The sequence below is a fragment of the Ranitomeya variabilis genome, chromosome 2 (genome assembly GCF_051348905.1).
Source record: "Ranitomeya variabilis isolate aRanVar5 chromosome 2, aRanVar5.hap1, whole genome shotgun sequence".
In the NCBI taxonomy this organism is placed as follows: Eukaryota; Metazoa; Chordata; class Amphibia; order Anura; family Dendrobatidae; genus Ranitomeya; species Ranitomeya variabilis.
Window position 1 is genome coordinate 527,474,740 of NC_135233.1, and position 18,969 is coordinate 527,493,708.

The 18,969-nt window shown below is 41.2% G+C and overlaps 1 protein-coding gene across 3 annotated transcripts in view; it reads right to left on the reverse strand.

The window, feature by feature from the left end:
- Positions 1–8,629: 8,629 nt before the first annotated feature.
- The window catches only part of WT1 (WT1 transcription factor), a 137,270-nt gene continuing 126,930 nt past the window's right edge, over positions 8,630–18,969 (reverse strand). For 2 of the 3 annotated variants that reach the window (XM_077288085.1, XM_077288087.1), the window contains 2 exons: positions 17,502–17,594; positions 8,630–14,409 (listed from right to left, as the gene is read on the reverse strand). In XM_077288085.1, coding sequence (XP_077144200.1) covers positions 14,288–14,409; positions 17,502–17,594 — 215 coding nt within the window. In that variant the 3' untranslated portion in view covers positions 8,630–14,287. The remainder of the gene's footprint in view (positions 14,410–17,501; positions 17,595–18,969) is intronic. The other variant, XM_077288086.1, reaches the window with a different exon arrangement.

The following is an 18,969-nucleotide window of genomic DNA, read 5'->3' on the forward strand; positions in this document are numbered from 1 at the left end:
ATGTAGTTAACTTAGGAGCACTTTTAGGGTTTCAGTTTTTAAAATAGTATCACTTTTGAGTATTTTCTCTCACATGAACCCCTCAAAGTAACTATAATTGGTTTTGTAAACTTTGTTGGAAAACGAAAAATTGCTGATAAAGTTTTAACCCTTCTAATTCCTAACAAACATGTTTAAAAAACCATACTGATATAAAGTAAACATATGCTAAATGTAATTTATTAATGTGTGATACAACTATCTGATTTAAGGGTATAAAAAAATGAAAGTTTGAAAATGGCAAAGTTTACACTTTTTTGTGAAATGTTTTATATTTTCACAAAACAAACACAAATGTCAAGAACCAAAAGTTACCACTAGCATAAAGTACAACATGTCACAAAAAAAAATCTCCAAATCACTGGATCCATTGAAGCGTATCAGCATTACTATGATATAAATTGATGATGGTCAGAATTTAATTAAAGAAAGCCTGGTCAGGAAATGAAAACAGGAAAACAGGCTGGGGGATGAAGGGGTTAGGTAAAAAACAACTAGCAGCTCTTGTGTCATGTCTGTTTTAGTAAATACTTAAATCCTAATAAAGTAACAATTCTGGAAAAATGTTATGGTGCCTTATTGTTATTACTCCTCTTAAACATTCATAAATAATTTGACAACTGGAGAACAGTGATTCTTCCACTCAGACAAATATGTGAGGGCTGCATTAAGCATAGGTCATGCTACATTGGTTATGTCAGTAGACCAGCGGGGGACACAGGGATAAGGGCAAAGAAGCTCTTAAGTGCAAACTTCTGCTCTTGCAAGCAAATTGTTAAAAATTAAACTATACAGAGAAGACTGCCCTTACCTTAACATTCTTCCCCTGTTCCCCCGACACGCGGAAAGAAAAACACACGAAATTGATTAATAACTTTTATTTGGAGAGTAACCATAAAACATCTCTCATCTTAAAAACACAACAGCCCTTTTGTTGGAGGGGTAAGGTCGCAGCTTTTCTTGTTACCCATCGGAAGTTGTGGGGATATGCCACCGGACTCGCGACACATGTTAACCAACTTAATCTTCCGCCAAGGAGTAGCTATGAACCCCTCAGAGCTACGACCCACCAAGAGCAAACAATGCCTCCTCAATCCCATCCTGTAGTCCAGACAAAAATATGTCTAAGCCTATATCCGTCAAATGAACTTCATCTGGACGCAACATCCTGGCATTATTCCCTTCCAGTTGTTTGTGTCTTATTACTATACCACCCTTAAAATGCACAAACCTGGAAATACGATGGTTTACTACCCGTCGTGCTCTCTCGATACCCGCCCAATCACGTGCTCCTCGCCAAACCACCCTGGGTATAATTTCCGACCATACAAAGACTAACTGAGAGAAAAACCCCGAAAATGTATCAATGTCTGCCCGCATTAGTGTAAGGAGCTCAGTCAAATTGTATCACACCTAGATCGTTTCCTCCTGCATGCAGCACTAATATAACTCTGTTTATTGATCGCCTTGAAATTTGAACCACCTCTGCCAACACCTGAGACTATGTCAGTCCACGCATGCCTCTCCAATTTACATCTACGTTGAGGAACCCAAGCGATCTTCCTCCTGGATGACACTCAGCTCTCTGCTCCGCCCCAAATACGTAGGAATGGCCCAGGATCCAAACACTTGGCCTAGTATGTCCTGAAATGACAATGTAACTTAATTTTTTTTTTTTTAAATACTTAAACACCGATATGTATATTATCACATTAACAGATCAGGCCTAACATAACGAAAAAAACAAGATGAACGCCACCTTCCAATCCTCATAATTTTGTCATTGGTAAGACCCGCTCTCGCCGCTTCAGTCGCCGCGCCGATTCTGAATGAATGGGTGCCAAATTCTCCCGGAGGAATATTCAAACTGCCTAGAATCCAACGTAGCAATGCCAAAAATTTAAATCTGGTTAATGGTGATCCGTCAAAATGTGCAAAAAAGGCAGTGCTAACCAGTCTTATAGCCAAATACTGTGAAACCAATGTAATGGGGCAAACCGGACCGGTGATAGAAAACAAAGGAAACCAATAACCGTTACCCGAGTAGTCCGTTTTTGATCGACGGATGCGAATTCTGATGCCACCATTACAGATTGAGACATCATTATGTTGTAAACCCCCCGGCTTGTGCACCGAAGGAGCTACCAGCTCACTAACGCGCAAAGCTCCAAAAAAGGTGATTTCGTACGCCGCAGAAAATAATATGGATTCAAAAGCCGAGCTGCACTCCGATTTTGTCTTGTCAATAATTTGGGCCAAAAGAGGAAAAGAAATTGGACGTCTGACCAATTGATGTTCCGAAGATCTTTTCCAACCGTTTAGGGCCTGCCGCCGCACTCTAAAAGTTTTTGTGACATCTTCCCAACCCCTTAGTTTAAAATGAAAACATAACCCTGATACCTGTTCCTGGCTAACGCTGCCGAGGAACCGTTCGCATGTAGATGTTGCAAATAAACCTCCGTTGCTTCCAACCTTGCTCCACTGGAAGTATGCACCGCAACTTTATTCGCAAACTCCCACCATTCCTGCCATGCCTTACCATATGCATTCCATGTTGAATTACCACTGACGCCCGAATCAGTGGCATTAAGAGGTTCCCGGTACCTCCCATAGGTACCGAGTTCCTTGTTGACTGGCCTCTGGAGCGACAATCCGGAACTTCTGAAAATTAAATCATGAAAGTGAGTCAGCCATAGCATTATCAATACCCAGAACATGCCTGGAACGGAACCAAATATTCAACTGTAAGCATTTTAACACTAGGAATCGAATCAGCTTTATGACTGGGATACTGGAAGAAGATAAATGATTTAACGAATGAACCACACTTTCATTGTCTGTCCAAAAACAAATGTGAGAATTACGAAACTGATCACCCCAAATAACTACTGCCACTACTAACGGGAATAACTCAAGCAATGTAAGATTTTTGGTCCAATTATAAAAAAAATAACTCCAAAACCCACCGACTCAGCCGCATCAGTGAAGAGATGAATATCCTGACAAGACTTTTCCTCACTTAAAAAACAAGTACGACCATTATATTCTTGCAAAAAACTTCTCCATACCCGCAGGTCTTCCAGCAAAGGAAGACCAAGTCTGATCCTATGATGAGGAAGCCTCACTCCTCGTGTAGACGTAGGCAAACGACGTGAAAAAATTCTACCCATCGGCATAACCCGACATGCAAATGCTAACAAACCCAAAAGGGATTGCATTTGTACCAGGGTAACTTTTTTTATGGAAAGAAAACCATCAATTTTTTCAAGTAATTTTTCAATTTTTTCCGAAGGTAAACGAAAAACCTTATTAACGGAGTCTATTTCAATACCGAGAAAGGATAAACAGGTCAGCGGACCCATTGTTTTTTCTTCTGATAACGGCATCCCGAAAACTTGCATTAACTCCCGAAACTTAATCAAAACCTTCTCACAAAATTCTGAATTTGCTGGACCTACAAAAAGAAAATTGTCCAAATAATGCGTAATCCATTGTGATCCTGACTCGATTTTTACTGCCCATTCCAGGAAACTACTGAATAATTTGAAATACTTACATGAGATGGAACAACCCATCGGCAGGCAGGTGTCATAATAATAGTTACCTTCCATATAACATCCAAGGAGATGATAACAATCCGGATGAACTGGAAGCAAGCGGAAAGCCGATGCAATGTCAGATTTTGCCATAAGTGCTCCAGGTCCTGCCTGACGCAAAAGCCTCAATGCGTGATTAAAAGGCGCATAAGTCACTGAAGATTCTTCCTGACTAATTCTGTCATTCACCGAAGAACCCTTTGGGTGTGAAAGATAATGAATGAGTCTAAACTCCCCCGGCTCTTTTTTGGGAACTACCCCTAACGGGGATACCCTCAAATTATAAAAGGGGGGTGTAGAAAAAGGTCCCATCATTCGACCAAGTGCCACTTCTTTTTTAACCTTGGTTGATAAGAGTTGATAAGAGTTCTTTTGCTGATTTTAAATTAGAAGAAAAAACTGGGTCCTTGCAATAGTTAAAAGGTATAAAGAAACCATATTGAAAACCAACTCGCAACTGAGCAGCTGCTGCCTTATCATGATATTTACTTAGACACGGCTCCATCGCGATGGCGTCCTTACCCTCCTGCTGGGGATTTGTCTTGGGCAGGGTGGACTTTGAGGCTGGCCTGAGGCATTTTGTAACTGAGTGCGGACCTCCGCAAACTGAGCACTCATGTTTATACTTACATAATCCGTAAAATCGGCAATGACCTTCGTTGTACAACCAGCAAGTTCCCGGCCTCCGAACGGTGACTGGCCCCGAGCTTGTCTGTTGGCCAGGGGCCCCGACTTGAAAGGGCTGATTGCTCCTTTGAGCCATCATAAGACGCAACCAAGAGTCTGTAGCCTTAACTCCCCAACCCAGCTGCGGGTTAATGGCCAGATGTCGACGAAAATCCTCATCATACCTCTACCACACTGTGCCCCCATGTGACTTATATGAATTATAAATGGTATCCATATATAGAAACAATTCTGAGCACCTCTCTGGGTGTTTCTTACCCATGACACAACCTAAAACGAAAAATGCTTGCAGCCAATTGTTAATTGTTTTTGCAACTTTTGGACGACGCTCATAAAGCCTGTCAGAGGAACGCCGTTCCTTGTCCACAGAGCTCTGTTCCAGGGACAATAATGACCATATATCAATGTAGTCATTTCCCCATATTTTTTCCAAAGTCTCCTTATCCAAATGAAAACCCAAAGGCGCAACACCACAATAAAAAACGTCCTTATGAATATCCTCACGCAAAGGCGGGGTAACATTAGCATCGCTTTTTTCTTTGGTCAATAACTTAGGATTCAAAACTAATTTTTCTCCACTCAAAATGCTTCGCAAATTTTCCAATATCACAAATTTTTTACCTGCTCCTTCCCATGCTCCCACATAGTCAAACTCCCCGGAGTGTGCATCAGTCGCTGTTATTCCTGTAGCCACAGGAAGGGATTCTTCATGATAACCACGCTGATCTTCGAGAGACGTCCTGGGAGATTGGTGACTCCTTCCATGATTGCGTCCACGGGACTCCGATGAAGAAGAATGATAACGCGATTTCTTCAAACGCCTGCTGGATCTAGAAACTGATCTCCCCTTTCTATGATGGGATCGACTACTATGGCATCTGGAAGAATTTCTGTCCGAATCCGAAGAAGAGTAAGAAGATCTATCATGTCTTCCTCTTCTATAACTCTTCCCCTTTTATGAGCTGAAGCCATTTCAGTGTGAGCTGAAGCCATTTCAGTGTGAACTGATAAAGGATAGCCTGCTCCTGCTGATGACGCAGTCACCACTCCATGATGATGTGACATCTGTGTAGATGACATTGCTGGTATAGCCACCATAACTTGACCTACATTACCAGAACTAATCAGCAAAGGAGGTATCTGTATGGGGTTATGAAATTGGGACAAAGCCAACATGGGTGGAGGGGGTATCATTTGATGCTTACATCCTACCTGCACCATTGGAGCAGGTTGTGGACTAATCAAACCCAGACTTGAGGAAGTATGGGCAGTAATAGGATTATCTTGCACAGATTGATTCCTTACTGAGGCCAAATCAACAGACAAGGGTTCTTCAACTGGCTGAGGTAACGAGCATGGTTGTTGCTCAGTTACTCTGCTGTGCCCAGCCTCAAATTCGGAGGAAGAACTGGCACTGTGTGTACCTCCCATGGGTTGATACTGTCCTGTCACACTATGAGGTAAATTAGGGGTTGTTTCCCTTAATTCTCCTGACACTCCCTCAGTCTGTGCCTTGCCAATTGAAGGGGTCCGGGGCTGAAGTAAAACAGCGCTTCGCGGACCAGAACGGCTACACTTTTCAAAATTCGTGCCTTTTTTCATTCCCCTATGGCGTCGCTGTAATTTCACTGAAGTATCTCTGCCTTCAGTGACAGACCACGTCCTGACCGGAGACCCCATCCCTGCTGTAAGTGGTAGAGCTGGATGCAGCTGGGGGAGGGCTCAGCCTCTCCAGTGGGCGTGGCTTAGGCGCGACCGACAACTACCCCCGGTCTTGTGAATGCCCGCTTTTTCAGCCCCCAAGTCCGGTAAGAATGCTGCAAGTCATGCGGCCCCTTCTTTGCTAACCCTCTCTCTGATGGCGTCCTTAAGGGAGGACAACATCTTCGCAAACAGCTAAAACAAACCTATCTGGTAAGCGGCAGGAATCACCTCAGGCACCACCTCACACGCTGCAGCCGACTCCATGTAAACTGTCACAGGAAGTGACTCACTCACAGCCCAAGGGGGGGGCGTGTACTTGTTAACCCTTTCCCGGCGTCACAGAGAACAGGGCAGGAAACCATAAAACTTGGTCAGCCAGTCAGGGGGCCTCCGGCATATAAAGCCGGGCCCCCGCATGGTATTAAAGTGAGATTCATTATTTGGTTTTAGAGTTGCTCAAATAGCATAGAAATTTATTGCTCATGTGTTGGAGTGGAGGTGGTTGATGGTCTGCTCCCTAACACTCTAAAGGGTTCAAAGAATTTGATGTTCATGTATGTTATAAAAGGGTAATGCCCTGGGGCTGCAGTTAGCTTAGATAGGGTTAACAGTTTGGGAGGGAGTATGGAGAGTTAGTGTCTAGGACAGGAATTGACAGAGTCAATGGGTGCTGAGCAGTGACAAGTGGCAGGCTCAGGACAGGGGTTGCTAGGGACAGCATGATACCAGAACCTAGACGCAGTGGATTGACAGAGAACTCCTCCACACGAGTCCCTTTTGCCGGCCTGGGAACCTTGAAATAGACGTCAGGGCACGGGGGTACACTCCTTCGACAAACTGCAGGAGAAACTGGACTCAAACCTTTAGAGGTGGAGTGAGATGGAACCCAGATATACGGGTAGAAAAGGAGAAGATCCCCTAGAACTAGAAGAGATAGTAAAATGTTCTACCTATACCGTGAACCAGGGCTGAAGTTGTGTCCGGTGACTGTGGGAAATATGACAACACGTTGGGCCTTATCCTCTATACCTGCCTGTAAATACTGAAAAACTGCCATTCACCAAGTAAAAGTTTGGTTGTTCTTATGACCCTAATGTCTCCTGGATTGATTGCTACCCTGGTTTCAAAGGAGTGAATCCTGAAGTCAGAACAGGCCTGCGGCCCTCAAGTAAGTGTGATGCACTTCACACACAGAAGCACACTGGGACATGACATGTCTGTAGGATGCCAAAGCGATTCGGGATAGAAGCTTACCCACAACTACCTCATTTGGACATCTTACACATGTGTAATCCTCATTTACTTTTACCTGTCCTTTTAATGGGGTCTTACTCGCCCACCAGTCTTAGGCCAGTTTCACACTTGCGTTTGGAGCAGCTGTAGAGGGCTGCGGACTTCCTCCGTGAAGCCCCGCCCTCCGCCGCTAGCTCTGCCTACTTCTGCATGTGGCCGGCATGCAGCCTGTGTACCTATATTTAACATTAGGTACGCAGGTCGTGCGGCTGTATGCGGAGGCTGCCGCATGTGTCGTTTTGATGCTGCGGCGACCAGCGTAGGACGCAGCCTGTAGCATTTTTTTTTTTATCTGCAGCGTCAAAACGATGCATGCGGCAGCCTCCGCATACAGCCGCACGACCTGCGTACCTAATGTTAAATATAGGTACACAGGCCGCATGCCGGCCGCATGCAGAAGTAGGCGGAGCTAGCGGCGGAGGGCGGTGCTTCACGGAGGAAGTCCGCAGCCCTCCGCAGCTGCTCTAAACGCAAGTGTGAAACCGGCCTTAGGTGGATCATCCTGTTTGCTGAAGGTCTGACACAATCATAGGCCCTAATACAACAGTGTCCCAATAAGCAACATAATTCAAGCCCATGTGGAGATGACTTTGTAGCCAAGGTTCTTGGCACTACAGTTTAATTATTAGTTGTTGATTCACAGATAACTGATAAGACATCATTAATGATATGTCTAGTTATGGTAGCAATGATGACAGCAAAGCTTAAGATGCAATTAAGTGTTCGCTTACACTAGTGTATAACCTGGACCAGTGTGATGATAGAAAAATAGGTATTGTACTCATAACAATGTTATTCAATGAGGCAGTACAGATCTGCATATTTTTTCTCAGCTGTATTCAGCATATGAGAAAAATCACAGCATGCTGTGATTTCACTCCGAAATCTGATGGGTGTGAGAAAAAAATACAAGCAATCAGCATGGCATCCGATTTTTATGGAAACATTACAATTCTGTAGCATAGGAAACTGTAAGTGGTCCTGTGAAGGATTAATAACTGCTGAGTAAAAAAACGGATTGCACACGGACAGAACACGAATGACAAGTGAGGAATTATTCGTCCCACTTTTCTGAATGAGAATGGGGCATATTTTTTATACACTAGTGTGAGCAAATCCTAAAAGTGAATGTCCACATGTTTATTTGAAGAAATTCCTCTTGTTTGCACAAGGAACTCCAGTCCAGCACTGCCTTTCAAGCTTTTAATAGCAAATATACCCCTTCCTGGCTATTTATGCATGATTGACACTATATGGGATACAATGAGCATAAACTGCTAACAAATAACAAAATAACTATTTCATCTCTTTGTATTACATTTTAATACCATTTAAGCAGCATATTTACAATTATTGGCCACAAAACCAGTGCAGCCTTTACACTGTTCACAAATGTCAAACTGCTTCCAAGATTTGAACATAACAATTTTTCCTCTGAAATACATGACAATACTGGAAATGGATATGCAATCAGATAATTGATTCATAGAGATAACTTGGTTGTTGTAGTTGTGGCATTTACTATTTACCCATCAACAAGTATTACATTCATTCCACTCTAGTGCCATGGAAAAAATATCAGCATGCTTGGTCCCTAGGCATGTTATTTGGCAAACTGTTCACTTCTATAAGTTCTATTCAAAGCTGTAAAATAAATTAAAGTCTACAAAAAATAATTCTTCAACTCAACATTCAATAATAAAAATATAAAAACATCCCACTCACACACTTGCACACTCTTACAATATTAATATATTGGACTCATGTCCCCTTGGACCCTTAAAAATTAAGCAAATGAGTTTGCCATTTTATGTCCAATCTTTATAAATGTGATGAAAGGATGAGTGCAGTATATGCAAAATTGCCTTTATATAATTTTTAGAAGTTCTGTACCTCTTTCTCATTATGTACAGTCAAGCCTACATGATTGCCATAGGTGTATCTAGGGAGAGCAGGCAAGGAATGGGTCCCGGGCACAGGCAGCAGGGGGGCATCATCAGGCCAACTGATGCGGTGGTCCAAGGTGTCTCCCTAACATCTACATTTTGCTGCACCCTGTACTGGGAGATAGCCATTCGCTGAGCCGGCTTTCAAGCTCCTCAAAGTAACTGCAATTGGTTTTGTAAATTTTGTTGGAAAATGAAAAATTGCTGATAAAGTTTTAACCCTTCTAATTCCTAACAAACATGTTTAAAAAAACCTATGCTGATATAAAGTAAACATATGCTAAATGTGATTTATTATCGTGTGATACAACTATCTGATTTAAGGGTATAAAAAATGAAAGTTTGAAAATGGCAAAGTTTTCACTTTTTTTGTCAAATGTTTTATATTTTCAAAAACAAACACAATTGTCATCAACCAAAAAGTTACCACTAGCATAAAGTACAACATGTCACAAAAAAATTTCTCCAAATCACTGGATCCATTGAAGCGTATCAGCATTATTATGACATAAATTGACGATGGTCAGAATTTCATAAAAAAAAGCCTGGTCAGGAACTTGAAAACAGGCTGGGGGATGAAGGGGTTAGGTAAAAAACAACTAGCAGCTCTTGTGTCATGTCTGTTTTAGGAAATACTTTATTAGGACTTAAGTAACAATTCAGGAAAATTTTGATGGTGCCTTATTATTATTGCTCCTCTTAAACATTCATAAATAATTTGATAACTGGAGAACAGTGATTCTTCCACTCAGACAAATATGTGAAGGTTTCATTAACTGCATATGTCATGCTACATTGGTTATGTAAGTAGACCAGCGGGGGACACAGGAATAAGGGCAAAGAAGCTCTTAAGTGCAAGCTTCTGCTCTTGCAAGCAAATTGCTAAAAATAAAACTATACAGAGAAGAATATCAACAAAGAGGGTGGGGAAGGTTTAGTGAAGCAAGGGTATTAGGAAGATTTAGAGTAAGGGGGGAAGATTTGAGGACATAGTTTGGAGAACTGGAGAAAATTGAGGACACAGTATTCGGAGCAATGTGTGAGATGAGAGGCATGTATGAGGAAAGAGGAAACAGTATGAGGGAGATGGGTGCAGACACAGCATGGTGAATGGGGGATGGGTGCAGACACAGAGTGAGGAGCGAGGGGGGAATGTATGAGAAAACAGTATGAGGGGGATGGGTGCAGACACAGTATGGTGAGTGGGAGGATTGGTATGGACACAGAATGGGGAGGATGTGTGAAGACACAGAATGAGGAATGAGGGGGAATGTATGAGGAAACAGTATGAGGGGGATAGGTGTAGGTACAGACACAGTATGGTTAGTGGGAGGATTGGTGCAGACATAGAATGAGGAGGATGGATGCAGACACAAAATGAGCGAAGTGGAATGTATGAGAAAACAGTATAAGAGGGGATGGGTGAAGACACAGTACAGTGAAGGAGGGATGGAAGCAGAAACAGTATCGCATGTGGGGTGATTGGTGCGGACACTGTATGTGGAGTGATGGGGAAATGTATGCATACACAGTATGAGGAGTGAGGGGGAATGTTTGTGGAGCTAGGGTGAGGGATGGGTGAGGACACAGTATGGGAAGAAAGGAGAAGAATGAATAAGAACACAGTATGGGAGTGAGGGTGATAGGATGGGTGCAAACACAGTATGAGGAGTCAGGGGGATATGTGAGGAGGCAGTATGGAAAGCGAGGGGGTAAATACATGAGACAACATGGAAAGAAGTTGAGTCTTGAGAGGAGACAGTATGAGGAGGGAAGGGGAAATGTGTGAGGAGACTATTGAGGGGAATAGTGTGAGGAGACAGTATAGGGGGGTAGAAAAGTGTGAGTGAGGACAGAATAGAGACTGAGTAGTGTGGTGGGGTAGCATGGGAGAACAATGTATGGGCACAGCCAGGTGGGGACAGTAAGCCAAGGAGGGCATGTGTGATGAGGGGGCACAGTATAGAGACTGGACCCTATAGGGGGAACACCATGTGAGAGGACAGTGTGAAGAGGAAAACAAGTATGGAAAGGAGGAGGTAGAGTGTATGGCATGTACTATAAGAGGGACAGTGTGTGGGTTATATTTTGTGCATGGAATATAGTGAGAGGCAATTATTTATTCAGGGGCTAAGCGTAGGGCAGATATTTTTATTCAGGAGCATTGTAATGACACTACTATTATCTTTTGGGCTTGTGCTGCACAACACCAGAGTAGATAGAAGTCTGGAGAGAATAGATATGGATGTGAAACGTCCTCTTAGCATCTGGACAAGATGAAGAAAAGAAAAAGAATGACTCCAATCAGAGACAATGTCATCTATAAGGTACATGAAAGTAAATGTTAATTTGTGATACTGACTAATTCTCATCAGTACTGTGGTTCCTGTATGGTCCGTATACTGATGATGACTGGTAACAACTCCCAGTATCTCCTCACCATTGCTAAGGACGTACTGGAAGTTGTAGGTTCATCCAATACCAATGTATATGGGTCTGACCTGATATTACAATTGATGTATCAAGTAGTGATGGTGGTTACAGGATACATGGCTATCTTAATAAAGCGTTGTGCAGGCTGACAAGTTGTCGGTTATTAGCTTTTTGTTTATTTTAAGAGTATTAAAGGGGTTGTTCAAGTTTGTGATGAGTCTGCGGTCATTCAATGTGACTCCAGACTTTTGAATTCTTACAGTGAGAACTGTACACTGTCAGGATTCTCTGGTGCCAGCGATTTGCATACATTTGTTCATGTGCTGTCTAGACATTAATGGACTCACTCAATGAAAATGAATTGAGCATAGTCAGATACGTCTAGTCAGAATGTGTCCAGAAGTATACAAATCACATACGTGTTCACATGACAGTCCACTCTTGCCACCGGCAAGGGAAAATTTTACAAGTGTGCAGTGCAGGCGTTGTGAGAATTCAGAAGCCTGCAGTCACATAGAGTGACTGCAGAATTTGATCTCTAACCTGGATAATCCCTTTAATTATAAAATGGAGCCCTGTAGCATGCCAATCCCAAAAGTGTGTAATATACTCACTGTCAGGATTCAGCTGTGGTTCCAGCAGTTATCACATGGCCACTTCCCTCATATGCGATTTACATAGTTACGATCACATAACAACTAGCTTTTCTTCTTGCTTCTCTCAGCTTTTCACTGAACATTGAGAGAATTAGGGAGAGGAAAATTGATGAATCCAGCAGGAATGTAGTAAAATCAGTAAATTTATTTCTTTATTTTTATAAAAAGGAAAGGGTTGTATCCTATGGTACACCACTTGTAAATAAGTTATAATTTCTTACAGCATTATGCACACATCGCAGCGTTCTTCCGACGCGTTTCGACTAACGTCTTAATCGTGGTCACTACATTCCTGCTGGATTCATCAATTTTTCTGTGGACTGAGTTCTCAACTTTTCCGTGCAGGAACAGGTGTGGAATAGCCGATATTCAGGTGAGCTGACTATCTTTTGTTTTTTTTGTGAATTAGGGAGAGGAGCTAGTTGGCTTGTGACTGTAAGTAAGCAAATTGCATATGTGCTTGGGTGGGCCAAACTGAATTCTTGCCGTGGGTGCCGGGAAACCTAGATAGTAGATACACCTCTGAAGATAGATTTCAAGATTTGCCTTTCATCCTAACTCCCAACCAAAAAAACAGCTCTCAGATATAGGGTCATGTGGAGGAACACCGTGGTGCTCTTTGCTGAACCACGCTGTGTTTGCGCTAGTTTACTGGATCTCCATAATATTGCCTAATCTGCCTAATCTCAAATGCATTGCGTTTCAGTAGAGGAAGTTGATGAGCATATCTCGCCACATGTCTTCCACCTGTGGCCATTTTCCCAATAGGGAGGGCTTTTAATTAAGGCAGTTCACTTGGGGTCATGTAGCTTTACAGATAAAGAAAAATAGAGCAAAACTTCTAAAAAGCATATTTAAAAAAGTTGCTTTCACAGTATTCACCTTTCCAACATACTTTCTAACATTAGATACAAAATGGACAACCTCTTTAGGGAACAGTGATGGATCCAAACCTCCTTCACATCATGGAGTTTGTGAATTGTAATATACACAGTTAGCAAGATGTCTATACAGGAGAACAACTTATTTTCATTTCCATTATATAAAGTAAGAGGATAGGAGTTTGACCCAAAAATGTTGAAGATGTGCAGTATTAACTATGAGATGGAATGAGATTTAGTCTCTGGACAACCAATCCTAGAGTTACAATCAGATCCTTGTGCTATGATAGCAATTTTTAATTGCTGGAAATTTTATTTTTTATTCAAACATCTTTACTAATAGAATTATTTTATGGGCTTAGTCTAGCTCATGATGGAGACCAAACCTTACGAAGCTGAATGCGTTTTTTGAGAGCCATGCAGCTGTACCTTTCCTCCCACCACTCCAGTTTCAATCAAACTGCATAGACAATGACAATTGCCATCAATGAAGTGAGATGGTTGATGCAACTGCCAAAGATATCCATGTGCTGGTAATATTATAGCATGAAACAGAACATCTCGCAGAATAAACTATGAACTGGTATCAAGGCTTTGTCTCCTGAGAGGAAAATCAGTAGCTCTGACACCTCATCACACAACACTACATCAATGTCACCACTATAGATTTGTAGCTCATGCTGTAGATTATATTGCATCTCTGCAAGATAAATAAGTGAAATATGGATTATGTACATCATAAGCATAGCCATTCAATTGACCAGTGTTATCCAAAGTGTCCACATCCAGGTCATGGGTCAAAGACCAATTTTATCCAAAGGAGTCCAATGATCATTCCAAGAAAGTGACAGAGCCATAAAGGGATGTCGAAAGAACCTATGTGTCTCTTTCTTAATGGCCGTTAACAAATATGAACACACTAATTCCTGTGGTCAGGTCAGCCAGAATCGCACTTCTTCAGCAATATCTAGTAATCCGCTGGGTGGATGTGCTGGAAGCTTTATATATAATACAGTAGACTTAAAAGTCTAATTGACCTCATCCCTCAGTGTCTATAGAGCCAGCTGAAGTTTGGTCATATTTCTTTGATGCATGTTGTGATGTCGGACCAACTCATCAGACCTGGCAAACTTCTTCTGACAGCTAGGCCATCTGCAACTGAAAGGTTTCTCACCTGTTAACAAAGAAATGTCCAGTTATCATAGAGGAACATCTAAAACTGCTAATTGAGAAAGAGAAATTGTAGAGAAATGCAATAAGTAAGCATGCAAGGAACTCATAAAAAAGTTAAAAGGATTTAACCATAAGCTAAATTTACCACCCATTACAGACTGATCACTATCAATCCCATAAACTATGAATAAAGTGGTGGTGCACTGTGGATATATGATAAATGTTGTTAATTGTCCCATCCCTGTAAATATAGAATTTATGACCAATTCTCTATGTGCAGATTAGCCAAGCACAGAATGGATTCATCTGCATGTATCCTCATCACCTAAAAGCAGCAAACAGTGCCAAAGCTCACTAAATTGTATCCGTCAGTGTCTTCAAAACTGTGCCTGTCATTGGCCAGTAGTACATCGATAATTGCAGCTATGGGAAATGGATTCTGCAGCTTAGATTTGCCTGTGGGCCTATTGAGGGTTATTTACCACTCAAAATGTGCAAGTACTCTAAAGACAATTGCACCTGCATGCATGCCCTGCACCAAATTCCTATCATCATGCGCTTTGAGAATATTGCAGTTTTGATAATATTGGTGTACAGTAAGTCAGTCAAAACATAGTGTAAAAAGAGGAAAGAAAGTGTTGGCCGTATATTAAATATACGGTCAGCTATTAACCACATCTTATAGGTTTCTTATAGATAACCGGGTATATATGTGAAGGTAAATGCACCATAATTCTGTCATAATTTGGGCCAAAGATTGTCTTTCATACTCCTAAAACCAGTTAACTAACTGTATTACCAAAGAGTTTTTTTTCTTTCTACACTGTATTACACTTTCCAGAATGTAAATCCCCCGAGAACGCTATTGGCAGCACTGAACAAACAGGGAATGTTGGTAGATTATAGCACCGCAGCTGTGAATGAGAATGGACGTTAATACAGGATGTTACTAGGAATCAATACAAGGTATCGTCCAGCAATAAAAATATTTCATCCCAATACTTTCATCCTGGGTTGTTCCAATCATTTACTCTAACTTTCCTTATACTCCTCCTTTCCTTACTGCACATCCTCCATTTATATTAGGGGATGTGCCAACCACGGGTCAATTGTATAGACACACATTTTCTCATTTATCATTGGTCGGTACATCTCCTCATGTACAGGTGAATATCATCAAAAAGTTAATTTATTTCAGTACTTCAATACAAAAAGTGAAGCTCATATATTATATAGAGTCATTACAAACAGTGATCTATTTCAAGTGTTTATTTCTGTTAAAGTTCATGATTATGGCTTACAGCCAATGAAAAACCAGAAGTCCTTACCTCAATAAATTAGAATAATTAACAAAAAAACACATGCAAAAGCTTCCTACGTGTTTAAAAAGGTCACTTAGTCTGTTTCAGTAGGCTCCACAATCATGGGGAAGACTGATGACTTGACAGATGTAAAGAAGGCAGTCATTAACATACTCCACAAGGAGGATAAGCCACAAAAGGTCATTGCTAAAGAAGCTGGCTGCTCACAGAGTCCTGTATCCAAGCATATTAAGGAAAAGTTGAGTGGAAGGAAAAAGTGTGGCAGAAAAAGGTGCACACGCAACCGGGATAACCGCAAGCTTGAAAAGATTGTTAAGAAAAGGCCATTCAAAAATTTGGGGGAGATTCACATGGAGTGAACTGCTGCTGGAGTCATTGCTTCAAGAGCCACCGCATATAGGTGTATCCAGGACATGGGCTACAAGTGTTGCATTCCTTGTGTCAAGCCACTCATGACCAATACAAAACACCAGAAGCATCTTACCTGGGCCAAAGAGAAAAAGAACTGGACTGCTGCTCAGTGGTCCAAGGTGTTGTTTTCAGATGAAAAAAAAATTGCATTTAGTTTGGGAATCAAGGCCCCAGAGTCTGCAGGAAGAGTGGAGAGGCACACAGTCCAAGCTGCTTGAGGTCTAGTGTGAAGTTTCCACAATCAGCGATGGTTTGGGGAGCCATGTTGTCTGCTGGTGTAGGTCCACTGTGTTTTATCAAGACCAAAGTCAGCGCAGCCGTCTATCAGGAAATTTTAGAGCACTTCATGCTTCCCTCTGCCGACAAGCTTTTTGGAGTTGGAAACTTCATTCTCCAGCAGGACTTGGCACCTGTCCACACTGCCAAAAGTACCAATAGCTGGTTTAAAAACAACAGTATCACCGTGCTTGATTGGCCAGCAAACTCGCCTGACCTTAACCCCTTAGAGAATATATGGGGTATTGTCAAGAGGAAGATGAGACACCAGACTCAACAATGCAGACAAGCTGAAGGCTGCTATGAAATAAACCTGGGGTTCCATAACACCTCAACAGTGCCACAGGCTGATCGCCTTCATGCCACGCCGCACTGATGCAGTAATTGATGCAAAAGGAGTCATTGAGTATTGAGTGCATTTACTGAACATACATTTCAGTTGGCCAACATTTCAGATTTTAAAATAATTTTTCAAGATGGTGTTATAAAGCATTCTAATTTACCAAGATAATGACTTTTGGGTTTTCATTGTCTGTAAGCCATAATCATCAACATTAACAGAAATAAACATTTGAAATAGAGCACTCTGTTTGTAATGACTCTATAATATATGAGTTTCACTTTTTATATTGAAGAACTGAAATAAATTTACTTTTTGATGATATTCTAATTTTGAGAGAAGCACCTGTAAATGGGGGATACACTGAAAACAATATGGAAATTAGGAGTAGCAAACAACTGGATGAACACCCACGCTTATTAGTACATGAAATTATACTAATCCACTTGCTATACATCATCGATTGGCGATTGTGAGCCCTCGTGGGCAGGGTCCTCTCACCTCATGTACCAGTTGTGACTTGTATTGTTTATGATTATTGCACTTGTTTTTATTATGTATACCCCTCCTCACATGTAAAGCGCCATGGAATAAATGGCGCTATAATAATAAATAATAATAATAATAATTGGCGCTCGTTACAGGGAGTTTATCTGATCATGTAAAGTAGTAGCTAGACACACTGTTATGGATTAACATTAGGACAGTAAATGAATAAATAAATGTGAATAAAAGTTTACGCACTTGTTTTACCTGTATGAGTCCTGGTGTGCGTCTTCAAGTGGTCAGAACGGGAAAATTTTCTCTCACATGTTTTACATTGGAAGGGTTTAACACCTGAGGGCAAAAACATGATGGTTACTAAGAAATATTCACTTTTCATTGTACTTTGTTACATTCAGTACAAATATCAATACTACTGACTTGCCTTAAACACCTGAAAGTGCTTTCCAGAGCACTAATAATGTTCAGCCATTTGAGCTACACTCACACAAGTTCACATTTTGAATTTATTACAAAAAGTAACCACAGATCACTAATTTATTAATTCTGGTAAATTAACTAATTTAAAAAGCTGTCATTTATTATATAGAGTTTACCAGATTTCTAAGTTGCTATCAAATTGGCTACAGATTGGACTCTAGCTGTCTACGGCTAAGGAAGTATTGGAGTGAAGCTTTGGAAGCAAAAGATTCTAAACAGTGAGTCAGGTTATTTGTTATCCCAATATTTTATATACTAGGATGTTAAAGGAGCTTTCCTAAGAAAGTAACTTAGAATAGAGGATTACTGATTCCTGGGGTTCTGATCTTTTGAATCCCTAGAAAATTGCACTCTGCCAAGCTCCATCTGAATGGACCAGAGGTGGAGTGTGCCATTTTCTGAGGCAGAGCTTTTCAAACTTCTTGTACTGGGGCCTCACATGTCTATCCCATTTAACATCTCTCCACTTTTGTAGGCATTTTATTGTATTGCTCTTTTAATAAACTGTTTATTCTTCAAACACATTGAGAGCCAGCACATAATCTTTGTTGGATTTCTTTACTGATGCGATTGGGTGTCACGTATTGCCAGTGCTCTCAGTGTAAGGTGTAGCGCTATGTGCAGCGCCCCTATATGATGTTCCTTTTTCCCTCCATGTAGGACTTACTCTTTGCCCCATCCATCCCCTCAAGGGTAAGTCCGGTCTATGGCACAGAGAGTCATATGTGCCATCTTGGAGCGTAACATAAGGGCTCACTCACACTTCCCTATAAATCGGACAGTGCAGTCAAATAAAAAAAATCGGATTGCACTCAGACCAATGTTATTCAATGAGGCAGTGCAGAGCTGCATATTTTTTTCTCAGTTGTATTCTGCATATGAGAAAAAATGCAGCGTTCACCAATTTTACTCCAAATTAGATCATTGCAAGAAAAAAATTGCATCCCATATGGACTATCATGACTTCTGGATGAGATTGGGGACGATCATTTATATGCAAGTGCAAGCAAACCCTTATGATTAGTAGGTACAGTTGTGTCTCCCATTTTCTTGATAAACATATATTTATGGCATCATTTTCACAAACATTTTGGCTCGCATTGTGCACCAAAATCTATGTGGAAATTAATTTCTATTAGAATCCACACTGTGATTTTTTTCCACTAGCATATTTGAAACCAAAGTCCTAAAAACAACAAATAAAGTGTCATTTTTCAGTTTTGAATAG